Source organism: Ursus arctos, unplaced genomic scaffold (assembly GCF_023065955.2).
Source record: "Ursus arctos isolate Adak ecotype North America unplaced genomic scaffold, UrsArc2.0 scaffold_34, whole genome shotgun sequence".
In the NCBI taxonomy this organism is placed as follows: Eukaryota; Metazoa; Chordata; class Mammalia; order Carnivora; family Ursidae; genus Ursus; species Ursus arctos.
Window position 1 is genome coordinate 16,238,136 of NW_026623030.1, and position 18,196 is coordinate 16,256,331.

General features: G+C 45.5%; 1 protein-coding gene across 1 annotated transcript in view; it reads right to left on the minus strand.

Moving 5' to 3' along the window:
* The window catches only part of TMEM233 (transmembrane protein 233), a 35,847-nt gene extending 18,792 nt beyond the window's left edge, over nucleotides 1-17,055 (minus strand). Inside the window, exon 1 of the mRNA XM_026514983.4 lies at nucleotides 16,774-17,055. Within this exon, the coding sequence (XP_026370768.2) occupies nucleotides 16,774-16,959 (186 nt within the window). The 5' untranslated portion in view covers nucleotides 16,960-17,055. The remainder of the gene's footprint in view (nucleotides 1-16,773) is intronic.
* Between the last annotated feature and the right edge of the window lie 1,141 nt (nucleotides 17,056-18,196).

Here is an 18,196-nt window from a genome sequence, read left to right on the forward strand (position 1 = left end):
GGTCTGGGACTAACCATTTATGCCATCCCGTAACTGAATCTTCACCATGCCCTCATGGAAGTTAAAAAATTGTATCTGCTGAGAAAACCGAGACTCAGAGAGAGGGAAGAAATAATGTGTGTGGTTTCAAAGGCAACTTTCTAAGGGGGCTATAAACTTCAGCAAATGATAATAAGTTAATTGACAAAGCTCTTACAATAACTACATCTTTATGTCCACAAGAACCTAAGAGCTAGAGTTAATACACGGTTGATAACCCAGCGTCACGTAGCTGACTTAATTCCAATTTAATAAAAACTTGGCCACTGATGTGAAAAATAGGGCAAATATGTCCCTAATCTGTGCTACTGGTCTCCCTGTGAAAAATTTGTTTATTTTTTTCTTTGTTCTTGTCTACCACCAAATGTCCTCAGAAATCCCACATTCGCCCTCGAACAAAATTAGCCCCCCCCCCAAATAATAACAATGGAAGACATTGTCAGTTATTGTTGTTGTTTTTATAGTTTGGTTTCCTGGTCATTATGGATTAAATGAGTTAATACACGTAAAGTGCTTTGAGCCGTGCTTGGGAAATAGCGCCAGTAAGCATTAGCTATTACATCGACATTATTATTATTATGCCATATGCTGATTGACGAAGATGAAAACAAATGAGCTATTAAATGTACTTTGGTATGCTCCACATTCCCCTTGCCCAATTGCTCTTCCTTAGATAAAGATTATGTCTTACTGTTAAGAAAAAAAGACCTAAGTAGAAACCAAGAGTCCTCTTCCCCTTTGGTAGGGCGTAGAAGGCACATTTCTGTTACCTGGGACAGGTAAGCAGTGAAGCCTTAGTAGCCAGTGACACCACAGTGGGAAGTAGCTTTTCTGGAAAGCTCTTGATGTCTGATAATGCCATAAGAGAAGAAAACATAAGTCACCTGTGTGGGGGGATGGGATGGGAGCCTCGAGTGGCCTTGGCTGGAAACCTGTCCTTGGCTCCCCATTGCCCTGGGAGAGAGAGATGCATGTTCTTAATCATGGCTTTCCAAGCCCTGTAGGATCTGACCTCTGCCTGCCTCTCCAGCCCCATTTGGAGCCTTAGTCCTTGCTCCCTATCTCCCTCTTTCCAATCCCCTCCCCATCTTTGTCCTGGTCATTTCCTCTGCTGGAAGCTCTCCTCCCTTGATGTCTCATGTGGCCAGTGCCTGCTCATTCTTCCGGTCTCGACTTTCATGTCTACTTCCTCAGGGCAGCCTTCTCAGGTCACCCTGTCTTCAGTAGGTCCCCTGACCTATGTGCTGACTCAGTCTTCATCTGTTTCCTTCATGGCCTCCTCTCAATGCCACTCAGTTATTTTACTCTGTTGCTGATTGACTCATTAAGTGTTGGACTCCACCACCTGGCCGTGAACTCCATGAGGGTGGGCGCCATGTCTCTTTTTACTCATCAGCCTTTTTCCAGTGCCCGATGGAGGGTCTGACACTTAGTATTCCTTTAGTTCTCTTATATGAGGTTAAATTGACAGAAAAGCAAGCCAGTAACACAAAGGATGCGAACAAACACTGAAATGAAGCAGTTGGCCAACTTAACTTTCTGACCAAAGCGACTGACCAGTCGTCTTCGTACTGGCAGAACAGAGGGTAAACTGAGTCATCTAATGTTTGTGTCAGAGTTCTGAAGGGTGGGCTTCTGCCTTAGAATGGCAGACACGGGTTTACTGTGTGAATGACCAGAGTAAGGAATTTTTGGTTTGAGGTCAAGCTCTCATGAAGGAATTTCAGCTGCTTTCACTTCATAAGCCAGAGTCACTGACAGTTTTTCACTTAAATGGAACCCCCCCAATACTTGTCTATGTGTATGTGAATTGTGCTATGCCTCATTTTACTACAGACAGTATTATACGATAGATATTTGGATCTTTAATATGGTGGTAGCCAACCTCAAAGGAAAATAAGGGCTTGCAGGGATGGCTCTGAGTCTCAGTTTTCCTCATTTGTAAAATGGGGGTAATAATAATGTCTACAGTACAGACTGGCTGTGGGACTTAATTGAGATAGTGCATGTGAAGGGCCAAGCATTACCTCATTTAATCCTGAAAACAATGCAGAGAGATCTGCACTTTCCCAGTGTATAGGTGGGAAAACCAAGACTCAGAGAAATTAGGTGAAGGGGTGAGGCTGGGATTCGAACTTGAGTTGAGGGCAGAACCTGAATCACCAGTATCTGCCTTTCACTCTGTTGCCAGTTCTTGTTGGGGGCTGGAGAGAGAGGCTACAAGCAAAAAAAAAAAAAAAAAGAAAGAAAAGAAAAGAAAAAAAGGTTGTTTTATTGGAAACTCTGCAACACATAGATCCCCCACCAAGGGTCACAAAGCAAGTGAAAGAAGCAAGGGCCAGACAGCCTATTACAGAGAAGAAGATATGCTGATTTCATATCAGATAAGGGACTTATACCCAGAATATATGAAGAACCCTTACAAATCAACAACAAAAAAAACAACTCAATTAAAAATGGCAAAGGATCTGAATAGACCTTTCACCAAACAAGACACACAAGCAGCCAATAAGCACATGAGAAGATGCTCGATATCACTAATCATTAAGGAGCTGCAAATCTAAACCACAGATACTCACTGGGATGGCTAGAATAAAAAAGACAGACAAGGGGTGCCTGGGGGGCTCAGTTGGTTAAGTGTCCACCTCTGGGTTTCGGCTCAGGTTATGATCTCATGGTCCTGGGATGAGCCCTGTGTCAGGCTCTGCGCTCACTGGGGAGTCTGCTTGTCCCTCTCCCTCTGCCCCTCTCCCCACTTGCATGAGCACTGTCTTTCTCTCTCTCTAAAATAAATAAAATAAAAAATATTTTTAGAAAAAGGCAAGCTTTATTGAGGAGGTGGGGGCATTGGAACCCTCCAGCATGAAACTGTAAAATAGCCCAACTGTTTGGAAACTGTTTGCAAACAGTCTGGCAGTTTCTAAAAAAGTTAACATAGAGTTACGGTATGATGCAGCAATTCCACTCCTGAGTATATACCCAAGAGAAGTGAAAACATACACACACAAGAACTCATCCATGAATGTTCATAGGGCATTACTGATGATAGCCGAAAAATGGAATCAACCCAAATGTCCATCAACCAGTGAATGGAAAAACAAAATGTCGTCTTTTCATGCAGTGGAATAGTACTTCACTTCAAAAAGAGATACCCACCTGTGCATGAGCATGGATGGACCTAGAAAACATTCTGCTTACTGGAAGAAGCCAGACATAAAAGATCATATAATGTATGATTCCATTTATATGCAATGTTTAGAATAGGTAAATCCATAGATACAGAAAGTCGATTAGCAGTTGCCGGGGTTGGGGGGAAAGAGGCATGGCAAATGATTGCTAATGCATATGGAATTTTTTTCTGGGGTGATGAAAATTTATTGGAATTAAGTACTAGTAATGATTGCACAACCTTGTGAGTATACTAAAAATCACTTGAGTTGTACACTTTTTTTTTTTTTTTTTGAAGGAGCAAGACCTGGTGACAGAGCTTTTGCACCTTGAGGGCTCTAGTGCGCCAATGGTGGAGGCCAGAGAAGTTGGCGGTGTTGGCAAGAGATGCTGTCAGGGCTTAGAAGCAGCCCCGGGTGGTATTTGATGGTTACCCCAGTGCCCACTGGAAGCAGCTTCCAGGCCCTGCTGGTATTAACAGTGCATGTGAGAGACACCTCTCAGAAACACAGAACGGAATTGTGTGGGAGTTGACGTAGCAGAGAGGGCCAAGAACCAGTGAAGCCCAGCCTGTTGTTTATCAATGTCAGCTGTATTTGCACTCACGGGTCATGAATGCCTCGGGGAAACTGGGACCCAGGGGAAAATGGATATTGCTTCTTCAGTGACCAAATTAGTTCTGAGTGATTGTTCTAGTTTGGAATGAAGGTTGAAATAAAAGTAAGCCAAGAATTTGGTCCCTATGTGTGGGAGTAGTTTAGCTTGAGGCCAGGGCAAAGTAATGATCTGTGAAGAGCTCTTGTGTGACACCCCGCCCCCCTGGATAACAGAAGCCCTAGCTCTCTATTCTGTGGCCTATTTTGGGATTTCTTCCTGGGGGAGTTAGGTCCATTTTAAGTGGATGACATAGATATCATCACATACGTCCCTGGGATACACCACGCTTATTCTACCCCGGGGCCTTTGCACTTCCTGGCTCTGCCCAGATCTTCCCATGGCTGGCCTGATTTCATCCTTCAGCCAACCACCCTTTCTAAAGTAGAATCTCTTCTCCACCACCTGCCCCCACTAGTCCTTCTCTGTCCTATTTCCCTGTTTATCTTCTTCACAGCACTTACCATTCTCTGAAATTATCTTGTTTATGTGCTAACCTGTGTATGGTCTGTCTTCTCCCACTAAGACAGGTTCCTAGAGAGCCGAGACCTTGACTGTCTCACTCAACAAGCAGGGGAGGACTGTGGTTGTCGTATGCAGGCAAGTCTGCCCAATTTGGGGCAGAGTGGATCCATTTGGCTGTGGATCTGAAACCACACTCTGCAAACAGATCATCTGTTTGTTTTAGTGTCTTACCTCTTAACCAGTTCAGAAATCTTGAGGGGAAGAAGAGAGGTTAATTCACTGACCCAACATGTAGGTCTCTTCTAGTTAGAGAACCAGCTAGCTCACAGATGCCCCAAATGTCAGCTGTATAAAGGGTCACCATAATATCTGGCACATGGTAAGTGTTCAAACATTGTTGAATGAGTGAGTGAATGTGAGAGAACCCCCCTCCTTACTTCCTACCCTTGAAAAGTGGCCAGTGGTTTCCCGAGTGCTGTGGCATCTTCTCCGAGGGGGACCAAGCATATTCTAGTGATGTTTCTTTGTGTTGGCTTAAAGCTCTCGTCCCTCATCTGAATTCCTTTTCCCAGCTTTTCTCTTTGGAGCTCAGAGCTAAGTGCTGCCCAACCAGCTTCTTACTATGGCGGCCGGGGCCAAGGACGCCGTAATTGGAAGAAAAGGCTGGTGACCCAGGCTTTCTCTGTCTTTGGCCATATGGATGCCTGCTTGCCACATGCCCTGCCTCTTCTGTTTTCCTTCTCGATGAAAATGGGTTTTGGACTTTGTCACAATCAAGCACTAATGTGGAAAGGACTTTTGGGGGGCTCATGGGATGTTGAAGTGTTAGAGACATTCTTGCCAGAGTCCATTTCTTTTTGTTGGTAGATCGCTAGGAGAGAGCGTGACTCAAGGGGAGATATTATGAGCCACGTGTCCTTCAAAAGCATGAAGAACTTAACCTCAGGAAATTCAGATGCCCTCTAAGTGTTGACAGAACAAAAAAGTGGGCTTCGCTATGGGAAACAGTATGGTATTTAAAATTTTTGTTTGCTATTGTTTGATCTATTGAATTGCCAATACAGAAATCCTAATTTTAGAACATGTTCCCTTTTCTTTAAGGCACCTCTTCTCTTGGGGCGCCTGGGTGGCTCAGTCAGTTAAGCGTCTGCCTTCGGCTCAGGGTCCTGGGATCGAGTCCCTGCTTAGTGGGGAGTCTGCTTCTCCCTTTTCCTCTGCCCCCCACTCCCCTTCTCACTTCTTCAGTGGGAAGTGAGGTTACCTCTCTGTCTCTCTGTGTGTATTTCTCTTTGCCTCTCTTTTTCTGTCTCTTTCTGTCTCTGTTTGTCTCTCTCTCTGTCTCATGCATACACAGACTCACGTAACTATACAGACTTACATCAGTTCCTGAACACAGCCTCAGATACTTTTGTTCAGGTATAAGAACTCTTTCTATATAGATCAGCATTGTCTTAGATCCCTAACTCCTTGATAGCAAGACTCCATCAAAATAGCTTGATGGACGTGGGCACTTTAGTAATAATGTCTGAGTTTTCAGATGACTTTGGGATTTCTCATTTAGATTTTGCTGGCTCCTAAGTTCCTGTGCCTAAAGGTGGTGCTGGGGATTCCGGGATGGGGCTTGCAGATCACAAGGCACATTTCCTTGCCATTACCTTTTATTCATTCATGCTTGTCTATCTCCTTCTTGTGCTTCCGGGCTGTTTCTCTCCATTAATATCTTCAAGGACAAGTAGGAATTGTCCTTTTGCCTGTCTATCATCAAAACCAAAAAGCTAGAGAGGAATTCTGCCAGGCTTGATTGAGAGTATTATATGATGCTGCATCTGTTGTTGGGGCAGATCTATTAAAAGGGAAAGCTTTCAGAACATCAAAGCTGTATTCCTATCAAAGGATGAGGCATGGCCACATAATCGTTCAAGAGCCTAGACTGTAAACTCCATGGGGGCAAGGACTATCATGTTTGATTTTGTCCACTAGGGTCACCTTTCTTTCTTTCCTTTTTAAAAAAATTCCAGTACAACTTACATACAGAGTTACATTAGTGTCGGGTGTACAATATAGTGATTCGACAATTCTATAGATTACTCTGTCACCTTTCCAAGACGTGCTTCCTCATGGATAAATGGGTGAAGACATATGGACAAATATGATGATGATAATGATGATGATGATGTTGATAATGGCAGTACCACACTGCCAAAATTATCCAGAACAAAGAACAAATGAAGAGATAAGAAGAGGGAGTTAAATAGGGAAAGTCTCCTTCAGTTTGGGGGAATAGAACATATACTATAAAAAGTAAAGGAAACAGGTGAATTTCTGAATTTTACCTATAGAAAAAGAGAATGAGAGAGGAAGAACATCAGTCAAAGTATGGTTAGGGAGACCTATTAAAAATACTTCTGTTGGAAGAAAGCAGGGAGAGGTGGGTCTTTAAGGCAAGAATGTTAGGGATGGGGTACCCTGCTTTACCTCCATGTCAACAACGGCTCAATCCATTCACAATGAGAACCACCATCATTAAGAATGGTATTAACCAAAGTGTGCTTTGTGGTGTATTAGCCTTAGATCAAAGGATCCTGGACAATGTGCTTAGTAAATGGTTTGTGTTAACACTGTTCGACTGAAGAACCACAAGGCACAGTGTTTGGGGTTTCTGAGAAACCCCAAAGGAAAGGAAACGTTTACTTTTGCTTAACTTAGCATTTGACTTCTCAGTTTCATCACCCTCCTCCCCATCCCTTTTTCGGCAAAATTTTTTGACATTGGGCAGAACCAGTTGTCCGAGAAGCATGGTTTTGGGAAGTCTGCTTACTTCTTAAACTTGCAGTAACTAGAGGTTTTCAGGTACATTCAGGCTCACACTCTGAAGGCATCACATTTCTGGACAAGTGGGGCGCGTCTTCCCATGGACTAGCACATTGGGAAGAGAGACCAATTTGCAAACATGGACCCGTTGGGCTGCAGTGTGAGGATGTTGGTGAGCTAGAGACCAGCCAAGAAAGTTATCATCAGGAACCAAGCCTTGGCCAACCTCTCAACCACCCATGGCGTTCGCCTGGGTCTCCTGGATATTTTTCAAAAAAGTTTTGGCAGAAATGCAGAACATAGCTGGGAAGAGAGGGGAATCCTCAGAGATAAAGGTAGGAACAAACTTAGGCCTCTGTAGCCATTCATTCATGCATGCATTCATTCATTCATTCATTCATTCATTCATTCAACGTATGTTCCTTATTGACTCTGTATTCAGCATTGTGCTAGGCTCTGGGGCCCACAGTGCCACCTCAGGGGTTTCACATACACAGATTGGTGCGAGGAAGTGAAGGTTCCCTGAGAGAAATCTGTTCAGAGTATAATGGGAACAACCCAGGGTGGGGGAGAGAGGGCAATCAAGAAAGGCCTCCTGGAGGAGCTGATTTTCCAGCTGAGTTTTGAAAGAGGAGTGATATTTGCATTTGACAAGATCCTCAAGTGGTTCAAGTTTGTGAAACATTATTCTGGGAGATGAGTACTCCTACCTGGTCTCCCCTTGATAATTATTTTCAGGTTTCCTCCAAAGTCATCATTAAAATTCATACATTATAAGTGAGAAATAATTTGCTTACTAATTAATGACAGACTGCACCTCACCCATTGCCCCATTTTGCCGACTCATTTAATAGCTGCCGTTGTTATCTGGGCAGTGTTTGATGCCACTGTCAGTGTTTGGGAGACAGGCTCTGGCTGGACTTCTTTTTTCCTTTTTTTTTTTTTTTTAAAAAAAACAATTCATTTAATATAATGAATCCCCATGTTCCCATAGCCCAGATTTACTATCTATTAGCAGCCAATCTTGTTTTATCTACATTTCCCATATTATCTTATGACACAGCCATTATATCATTTAATCAGTAAATTGGTATTTGAAATGTATTTTTGGGGTGCCTGGATGGGTCAGTCGGTTAAGCATCTGCCTTTTGGCTCAGGTCATGATCCCGGGGTCCTGGGATCGAGTTCCATGTTGGGCTCCCTGCTCAGCAGGGAGCCTGCTTCTCTCTCTCCCTCTGCCTCTCCCCCTGCTTGTGCTCTCTCTCTCTCTCTGTCAAATAAATAAATAAAATATTTTTAAAAAATGTATTTTCTGGGGCACCTGGGGGGACTCAGCCAGTTAAGTGTCTGACCCTCAATTTGGCTCAGGTTATGATCGCAGGGTCATGTGATTGAGCCCCGTGTTGGGGTCTGTCTCTACTGAGGCACTGAGCATGGGGCCTGCTTAAGATTCTCTCTCCCTCTCCCTCTGCCCCTCCCCCCATGCTTGTGCGCACGTGCATGCTTGCTCTCTCTCAAAAAATAAAAATTAAATAAAAGAAAATGTATTTTCTTTCAGAGAGGTAAACCAAGAAAGAGACTCTTAACTATAGAGAACACACTGATGGTGACCAGAAGGGAGGCGGGTGAGGGACGGAGGACTAGGTGATGGGGATGAAGGAGGGCACTTGTTGTGATGAGCACCAGGTATTGTATGGAAGTGTTGAATCACTAGATTCCATACCTTATATGTTAATGAACTAGACTTTAAATAGGAACTTGAAAGAAAAAAAAGTATTTTCTTGTATAGGAACACACAGATTAACATCTTGAAATAGATGTAGTCTGTACCGAGGACTAAAAGGACTCCAACAGCAGTTTAAATTCTAGATTCCCAAGTAACAAACATCAGTGGCCACCCTCTGCCACGTGGTAGCCAACAAAGCAGCGGCTGCTTGGATGACACACATAACTAGAAAATCTGTGGGTATCTATAATAGAAATTTCCAACAGTGACACACTTCAGGTAAGGTCTTTATCATCTGGAACCATTTTAATACTCTTCAGGGCTTCATGTGCAAGAATTAGTAAGAGATAAATCTCAAGAGTCCATAGCATTAATACCCCATTTCTCAGCTGACAATCATGTGGGAAGAGCTGGAGAGGGTTGACAGAAGTCACACTGAGAGACCCAGTGAGCTACAACATTTAGAGTTCCGACTTGTGAGCAGTGTGAAATCTCCTGGGTTAGCTGCCTGGACTGAGATCTGTTATGTCCAAGTTCTGCTTGGTCACAAAAAACCCACAAACAAACAAAACCCCCAAACTCCCCTCTAAACTTAATTGAAGTCCACTGAGACATAGTTTTGATGGATGAGCAGTCCCCAGTAGAGCCTGGGTCAGATGGCAAGAACACTCAGTTTGGTTTGTCTTTCATCCTTTGGGTATTTACTTTCTTTTTGACCACAGACCTTGTCTTCTAGAGAAAGTGTGGTCAGGCACAGGGCAGAGCTGTAGCTGACTGTGCCAGCCTATGACCAGATAATGGATTTTGACAATAGCTTTCAGACCACCAATCCATTATCAGTGTATTCTCTGTGGGTTTATGAGACCCCTTGCCTTGTTTTGAGGAGGATTTCTCTTTGCTTCTTCGCTGTGTTGGACTTTTTTTTTGGCTGGGTCCTATGTCTTTCTCTTTCTTGATTTACTGCTTTGTTTTGAGGGAGCACATCCTTCCATAACTTTCTGAGAAAAGGTGTATGGCAGGTAGTTTTTTGTTGCTGTTGTTGTTTGGATCTTTTTTTGAGATCTTGAATGTCTGAAAATGTCTTTATTCTTTCTCTCCCTTGACTGATTGCTTGGGTGGGTCTAAATTGAGGTTGGAAATCATTTTCCTTTTAGACTTCAAAATCACTGTTCTACTGTTTAACTTTCAGCATTACTGATGAGAATTCCAAAACCACTATGAATGCATCCATGGCATGTTTTTTTCTTCTAATAAGTTTGTAGGATTGGAGAGAAATTTTACCCTTAAATATCTGAAATTTCACCATGATGTGCCTTGGTATATATATAATTTCATTCATTTTATTGGGTGTCAAGGTACTCTTGCAATCTGGAAACTCAAGCATTCAGTTCTAGACATTTTTCCTGTATTATTTATTTAATAATTTCCTCCCGTCAATTTTCTTTGTTTGAATTTTTTTGAACTTTCTTTCTTTTTTTAAAAAAAGACTATTTATTTGTTTGAGACAGAAAGATACAGAGAGAGGGAGAGCATGAGCAGGGGGAGAGGCAGAGGGCGAAGCAGACTCCCCCATTGAGCTGGGAGCCTGATGTGGGGCTCGATCCCAGGACCCCAGGATCATGACCTGAGCTGAAGGCAGATGCTTTACCATCTGAATCACCCAGGTGTCCTTTTTATGAACTTTCTGATTAGATGTTGGATTTCTGGGAACAATTCTCAAATTTTCTTATATATTTTTGATTATTTCCATCTTTTTGGGGAGGAAGATTTCCTTCCTCATTTTTTTATTCTGATAAAATATATGTATCATAAAATTTACTATTTTAACTATTTTTTAAGGGTGCCAGTTCGGTGACGTTAAGTACATTCACGCTGTTGTGCAACCATCACCACTATCTGTCTCCAGAACTTCCCATCTTCCCAAACTGAGACTTTGTACCCATTAAACAGTAACTCCACATTCCCCTCTGTCTCCAGCCACTAACAACCTAACAACCATCATCTCCTTTCTGTCTCTATGAATGTGACTACTTTAGGTGCCTCGCGAAAGTGGAATCATACAGTATTTGTCCTTTTGTGGCTGGTTTCTTTCACTCGGCGTAAGTCTTCAAGGTTTATGTTGGAGCATGTGTCAGAATTTCCTTTTTTTGAAAGGCTGAATAATACTCCATTGTATGTGTATGCCATATTTTATTTATCCATTCTTCTGTTGATAGACGTTTGAGTTACTTCCATATTTTCCATCTTTTTGATTTTTGTATTAACTTCCTTGAGCTTCCCTCAGCTTTGACTTCTAATCCTTCCACTGTGTTTTTTTTTTTTTAATCTACCCTCATTTTTAATTCCCAAGATCTCTGTTTTGCTTCTCTGTTTTATTTTTTCCCAACCTGTTCTTGTTTTGCAGACACCACATAGATTCTTATTTCTCTGAGGATGTTCATCATCTGTCCTTAACTTTTCTTCTGCTTTTGGCACTATTTATTTCCTTACGCTTCATTTCTTCTGTAAACCACAGGTCTCGTAATTCAGAAGAATTGCTCAAATGTCCAGTAACCTTTCGCTGCCTGTTCCTGTTTGAAAGTGAGACACTGAGAAACTTCTTGGAAGTTCTGTGGATGAGGATGGGGCTTATTAACAGATGGGCAACCGTGTACAATTGGGTGGGGCTTTCAACATTTCTCTGGAGAACATCTACATGTTTGTATCTGTAAGTTTTTTTCTTTTGGTATGGTCACGTTCTGGGAGAGAAATTCTCCAGTCTCCTGCCTGGATGCCAGGGTTGGGGTACAAGGTGGGGACAGGGGCTAGAGCCTTCCTTGTGCGATGATACCTTAACTTCACCCTCAGCTGTGCCTGGTGTCTAGAGCCATTCTGTTTAATCTCACCAGAGAGTAGATCTCCCATCTTCTGTCAGGTGCCTACTGCAGGGGCTGGCAGATGATCTCCGGTAGTATCGACTTCTTAAACAGACTTTCAAAGACTATTCCACTCTTCAGCCCTACTCTTTATTCCTACCTTCAAAGGTATTATCTTCAATCGGTACCTCCAATTTCCGAGCCTTTTTAGAGTTTCTCAGGGGAAGTGGACTTTATTCTTGTTGGCTCCTTCTTCTGCAGGATTTAGATTTCGGTATTATCTACTCTGTAAGGTCACTCAGTGCTCAACTAGCCATTTTCCATGTTCCAAGATTTTGTCACTTCTCTCCTCTCTTCACCTGTTCTAATTTGTCCTACTCTTTTAGATTCACTTACTATCATTTTAAGTGGTTTCAGAAGGGAGTGGAAAAAACAAGCCTGTTCAGTATTCCATGCTGAGCCAAAAGTCTTCCTTGTCTATTTGTACGCATCCCCGTTTAGCATTCATATTTACTTTTAGGCTATAACATTTATTTATTCCAGTGACATATTTTCTTGTCATTGCTTTTGTTCCTACTGAATTTTCTGGTCCTAATAAAAAGGAAAACTGCCACTGGAAAAGGCAGTGGCTTGTATCCCTAAAATATACACATCATCATCATTTCCATCATCACTATCACCATCACCATCATCATCTCCATCACCGTCATCACCACCACCACCACCATCATCATCACTTACTGAGTTCTAGCTGTGTCCTAGGCAAGGGGATGAAAACATTGAACTTTTATCATTCAGTCTTCAAAGCAGTACTTGAGTGGGTACTATCATGACCCCCATTTTACAGGGTTGAAACCAAGGCTCAGAAAGATTGAGTCAGTGACATGAAATCACAGCCACAGCAAATGGCAGAAAAGGATTTGAACCTCAGCGGTTGGTGTCAGGACAGGTTCTGTGAGTGTAAAGGAGAAGTTGTTCTGATGAAAGAAGGCTTATAGATTACCCATTCCAAAGTCATTGGCTATTTCGTATCCACACTTAGAGTGACCAGATTGGTTCAGCTGTGCAAATGATTATATCACGACCTCATTAAGAAGGGAGGCTCAGTATGGACTCAACTCCAGTCTCTTGAGTCAGGTAGCAAATTCCAGCTACACAACCAGCAGACGGTGAACTCAACCTGAAATTGCCCATATACCTACAATTTGCCTAGAACTTTTCTCCTTCTACACCTAACAGCACAGAAACCTTGTTGATCTTATTTACCCCTTGATAGAGGTAAGGGAGTATATCAGTGTCTGGAATAGAGCCTGGCACATAATAGGTGCTCAGTAAATATTTGTTGAATGAACAAACATTCTTTCTCTGGAGTCAAAAGCCATATGGAAATTTCTGTGTCTCTGCCACTGGCAAAGTTCCCGTACGACAAGCCATGTTGTACCGATTCTTGTCTGTAGGGCACTGACTGCATCACAACCCCCAGGACTTCCCTACCTCCCCATGGGGTGGTGGAAAGATCACAGACGCCCATGGCTTGAAGAATGTTCTTCTCAAATGTATATTTTTCAAAGTAGTTTTCTTATTCCCTGGGATCTCCTCCAAGTTGGTAATTTATAGACGTCTTCTCAGGCTTGATTTAATAAAAATCTGATTGTTTTGAGATAGCTGGTTCTTTTTACAGTTCTGGGAACTGGTTGTTTTGAGCCTTATCAATATTTTCCATGCAGTCACATTTATATCACTTTGCATTACCTTACAGTGTTTCTTGATTGCCGTGTTGCTGATGTTTGGGGCAGGTCAGTTCTTCACTGGGGGACAGACTCCAGCATTGCAGGACGTTGGTACTCTTCGCCTTTTCCAACAAATGCCAGTAGGGCCCCAAATCACGGCGACACCACAGATGCTCCCCAACGTTTTTTAATGCCTCCCCGGGGAATGGCACTACACCCAGCAACGGTGTGCCTGACTTTACCACAAATTATAGGTAAGTCAGACTTGAAAAGAGCCAGACCCCACAAGACACCATAGGCAAGGGGCGCCTGGGTGGCTCAGTCGTTAAGCGTCTGCTTCAGCTCAGGTCATGATCCCGGGGTCCTGGAATCCAGCCCTGCATCTCGCATCTCCCATCTCCATCTCTGGGCTCCCTGCTCAGCGGGAAGCCTCCTTCTCCCTCTCCCGCTCCCCCTGCTTGTGTTCCCTCTCTCGCTGTCTCTCTCTCTCTGTCAAATAAATAAATAAAATCTTAAAAAAAAAAAAAAAAGACACCGTAGGCAAGGCACACAACTGACACAGTTGGTCAGCCACCTTCCTCCTACACACCCTTCCTCTTCCTCTTTATTCTTTGGACTTTGGAATCTTGATCATGAAACTTGTCAAGCCCAGATCTGCACGGTTTCAGTGGGAAAACACCTTAGAGGGTTTGCGATGGGGAGGGTGTGGGAAGCTCTTCAGAATTGGGGTTTCACGTCTTTGATGTTCTGTTTGGTTTCGTATGTGACATGTGTTGTCCAGGCTCCAAATCTCTCCATCTGTGCAACGATTATTGCACATCCCTAGCACAGTGCTGGGAGCTGGACAGGCTTTCTCCTTTTCCATCCTTACAACAGTTTTGCTCAACTTAAAATGCTTTTCACATTCCCATTTTCTAGATGAAGAAACCAAGGCTTTAACTTTAAGGTGTGAAATTTGCCTCTAGTCAACTTATAAGTCCAGTGTCTGTGTTCTGGCGTAAGAGTGGTGTCTTGCTATAAAACTGTTGGAAAAGTCTTGAGGGAGGAAATGGGGAAGAGAGGGATCAGAAAAAGAGGTTTCCATTCAAAGCATATACCCGTCTTATCCCTCAAGACATACCAAGTGGCATCATTAGTATCCAGCCTGTCACCACCAGCTGGAGTGTTAGCTCATCTCAGATCAATGAAGGAAAAAGCCTTTGCAGGCAGTTTTATAATTGGCACTGGAAAAGGGGCGAACTGGCTGCTGATTCATTAATAAATCAGGATAGAGTGTGGGCACCAATTCCAGCCAGAGTGTCTGCTGCTGCCTGGAGAATTTGGCTGCAGCATCCTCCCCAGCTTCGCTGCAGAAAACCCAAGACCGGATATCTCTGGGGAGGAAGGAAGAGAGGAAACTGCCTGGCTGGTCCTAAGGAACCTGATACCATGGTTTTCCTGGCTCCAGTCTGGGGGCAAAGGCAGCAGGAGTGAAGCAGACATCATGATCCATTAGCACCGTTCATTCATTCACACATGCATTCATTTCGTGTATTTCTGGAGCATCTGCCACCAGCCAGATTCTCTCCTACGTGCTGAAGATACAGCAACAAACAACACCCACAAAGACTGCTGCCCTCATAGGACTTATACTCTAAGCCCTAAGCATAATAATATATAAAACAATTTATCAGATGGAGAGGAGTGCTCTGGGCAGAAAACAGCAAGGAAAGGGGAGTGGAGCTTGTAGGGATTTTGATTTTAAACTGTGATCAGGGAAGGCCTCAGGAAGTGACACTGGATTAAAGATCTAATAATATGCTGAACACTGTTCCAAGCGTTTTTACAATAATCTCATTAATACAACAACTTTAAGAAATGATGGCTACGATTATTCCCATTTTACAGACAAAAAGACTGAAGTTAAGAGAGATGCAGTGATTTCCAGAGATCATTCAACGAGTCTGTGGTCTTAGCTAGGGTTTGAACCCAGGCAGTCGGAACGGAAGCGGCGGCACGCTTGAATGTTGGTGCGGAGAGCGGACAACGGGGTTTGGGGAAGAGCGGGTTGCGTGTGCAAATGAAGTCTTTGTGTGTACCCACGGAGCGAATATGGTGCCACCCGTGGGCAAGTGTGGGCGGACTTGAATGGGGGAAGGGGGCGGTGACTCTGGATCTTCCATGAGCTGAATCGGACTCTCTCGGTTTGTGAGATCGCTGTAAGGGTTGTCCCGGGACAGTGCCGGTCGGAACCTTAACCCGCCGCCACCCCTGGGCCAGCTGCTCCAGTCAATAAGGCGAGGGCCTCGCGGGCGCTCACCGAGCTCCTGGTGGGGTTCTCCTGGGAGTTCCTACCCAGGCTGAAGGGGGCCACGGAGCGGAGCTCCCGGAGGGCAGACTGGGACACGCAAAGGACGCTCCGTGTCGCCGTGTTGTGCTTTACCGGGAGCGCCCCGGGCACGGGACTGAGCGGTGGAGGGGAGCCTGGGAGCCCTTGGGGGACGCCAAGAGAGGCGGAGATACGGTCCGCGCGCACGCAGCATATGAGGGAAGAACTCTGACGTGCTGGGGCAGAAAGAGTAAAAGAGAGGCCAGGGTGCACGTTGCAGGTGAGAGGGACATAAGGGGTGCTCAAGAAAAGCCTGGAGAGCAGCGGGAGCGCTGGAAAGAGGGGGGACAAAGGGGTGCCGGAGAGTGCCAAGGAGAGGGAGCTGGTGCTGTTGCCCCAAGAGGGGGTGCCTAAGAAAGCATGGGACCAGGGTTAAGGAGAGGGCGTTGGAAATCGCTTGGGGACCCCTAGAAAGTGGCCGGGGCGGCGCCCTGGGCTCAGCAAAGACCGTATGCTAGGAGTGCCACGGGCTGGAGAGGGGGAGCCCCGCGTGGGGCACGGAGGGGGCGGTAGAACCCGTGCACTCAGAACGGGGCGTGCTTTTGCCCTGCAAGGGTGGCGCACTTTGAGGTCCTAGAAAAGCAGGTTGAGAAGAACGGGACCGGTGCCTACAAATGTCAGAGGAGGAAGGCCGCGAAAGAAGCCGCAGAGTCCACGGAGAAACTCCCCGGGTTGGACAGGAGTGCATCATGGGCGCTGGAAGGAGGTGGAAAGCCAGCCTGGGAGAGGCTGGATCAGGGCTCTGAGCGCCGCAGGCAGCGCAGAGGAGGAGCTGGTGGTTGAGGGCAGAGTGCTGCCTGAGAAAAGTGAGGCGGGGGCGCAAAGGACCGAAAACCCAGGGTGCGCGGGGGCAGTGCGTAAGGGTAAGGGAGCTGTGGAGAGCACGCTGGGTCCCGAGCGGTGGCAACGCCTCCCAGGTCTTCCCCCCCTGGTTGCTCCAGGTCCCCATTCACTCACCATGATGGAGAAGACGAAAGCCACGATGTTGATGGGGTACGCGGGGCAAAAACATGAGACGATGGCGAGCCACAAGTAGTTCTTGGGCATGGGCACGTCCTCCTCGGTCTTGTCATCCTCGGTGTTGGCCTCCGGACTGCTGTCCAAAGCCGTCTTGAAGTCCGAGCTGGGGTCGTACTGAGACATGGGCGAGGACGGCTGCGCAGGGTGGGCGGAGGAGCGCAGGGTCGGCGCGGTCTGGGACTGAGGCCGCCCGCTCGTGGCGAGGCTCTGAAAAGCCAGCGGCGCGGGGCTCAAGGGAGGCGTGACCTCACCTCTCCTGCGTCCTCCGTTTCCACCCTCCCGGCCTGAGGGACCTGGGCCAAGAGCCTCCGCACAAACGGGAGGGAGGGAACAAGAGAGTGAGGGGAGGCGGCGGGGAGAAGAGGGAGCCAGCCGGCCTGAGAAACAGGGGAAAGGCACTCCTTGAAGGACACACCCAGAGACCATCAGACTGGCGCACAGACTGACTCTAAGTCCGAAATAAAAGGAGGCTCAGGGCAGGAGAGATCCAGGGTCCTCTACTTTGCAAACCAGTCAGCCTGCTGTCTAAAGATGACCAGCTCATCTTTTCAAGCCGCTGAATTTCAGTACATTAGGTGTAAAGAGGGCCCCCCAGCTCTATGCAGGTGGCCACAGACTGACTACTTCCTCTGGACGAACAGTGTACTTTTTTCCCTTCTCAGACTTTGAACACTGAGCCCCGGTAATTTCTCTTCCCAGACAGGTGGGCAGGGAGCAGGGTGCTACACTTTGGGCCCAACCCTTCCGGCACTGCACAGGGGTCCTCTGGAGACCGCACCTGAGTATCGACAGCTGCTGGGCACGGGCCAGTAGGGGCCAGTCTGGGTGTGGTCCGCTTTTTCCCAAGTGTACAAACAACGAGCCCTCTCCTCTCCACCTTTCCACCTACAGGGCCCCTGGAGGGAGAAGCAGGTAGATCTGGCTAGTGTAGACAACCCAGGTGGATAATTGCAATGGGAAGAAGAGAGAGGGGTCTACTTGGCACCCAGCACGAGGAGAGCAATTGCGTCACTATCTAAGCAATTTATGAGAGGGGGTATGGTCCAGAACGGAGGCTCCAAACCCAGGCAGAGATGGGCAGTTGTCACATTTGAGTTGAATGACCCCAGGAAAGTCCCTTCACCTCACTGAGCTCCAATTCCTTCATCTGAAAAAAAGTGGATAATAGGAATCCCTTCCTCATAGGGACGTTGTGAACATTATAAAATTGCAGGTCAAACCAGGTGAATCTAAGTGCTCTGTACATGTTAGTTTTTATTAGGAAGCGATTTCCCCCAAAACATAGTCATTATGCAGTATCTCAGACCCAATATCCCTTGGTGCAAATATGTCACCCAAAATCCAGATATTCTGAGCTGGC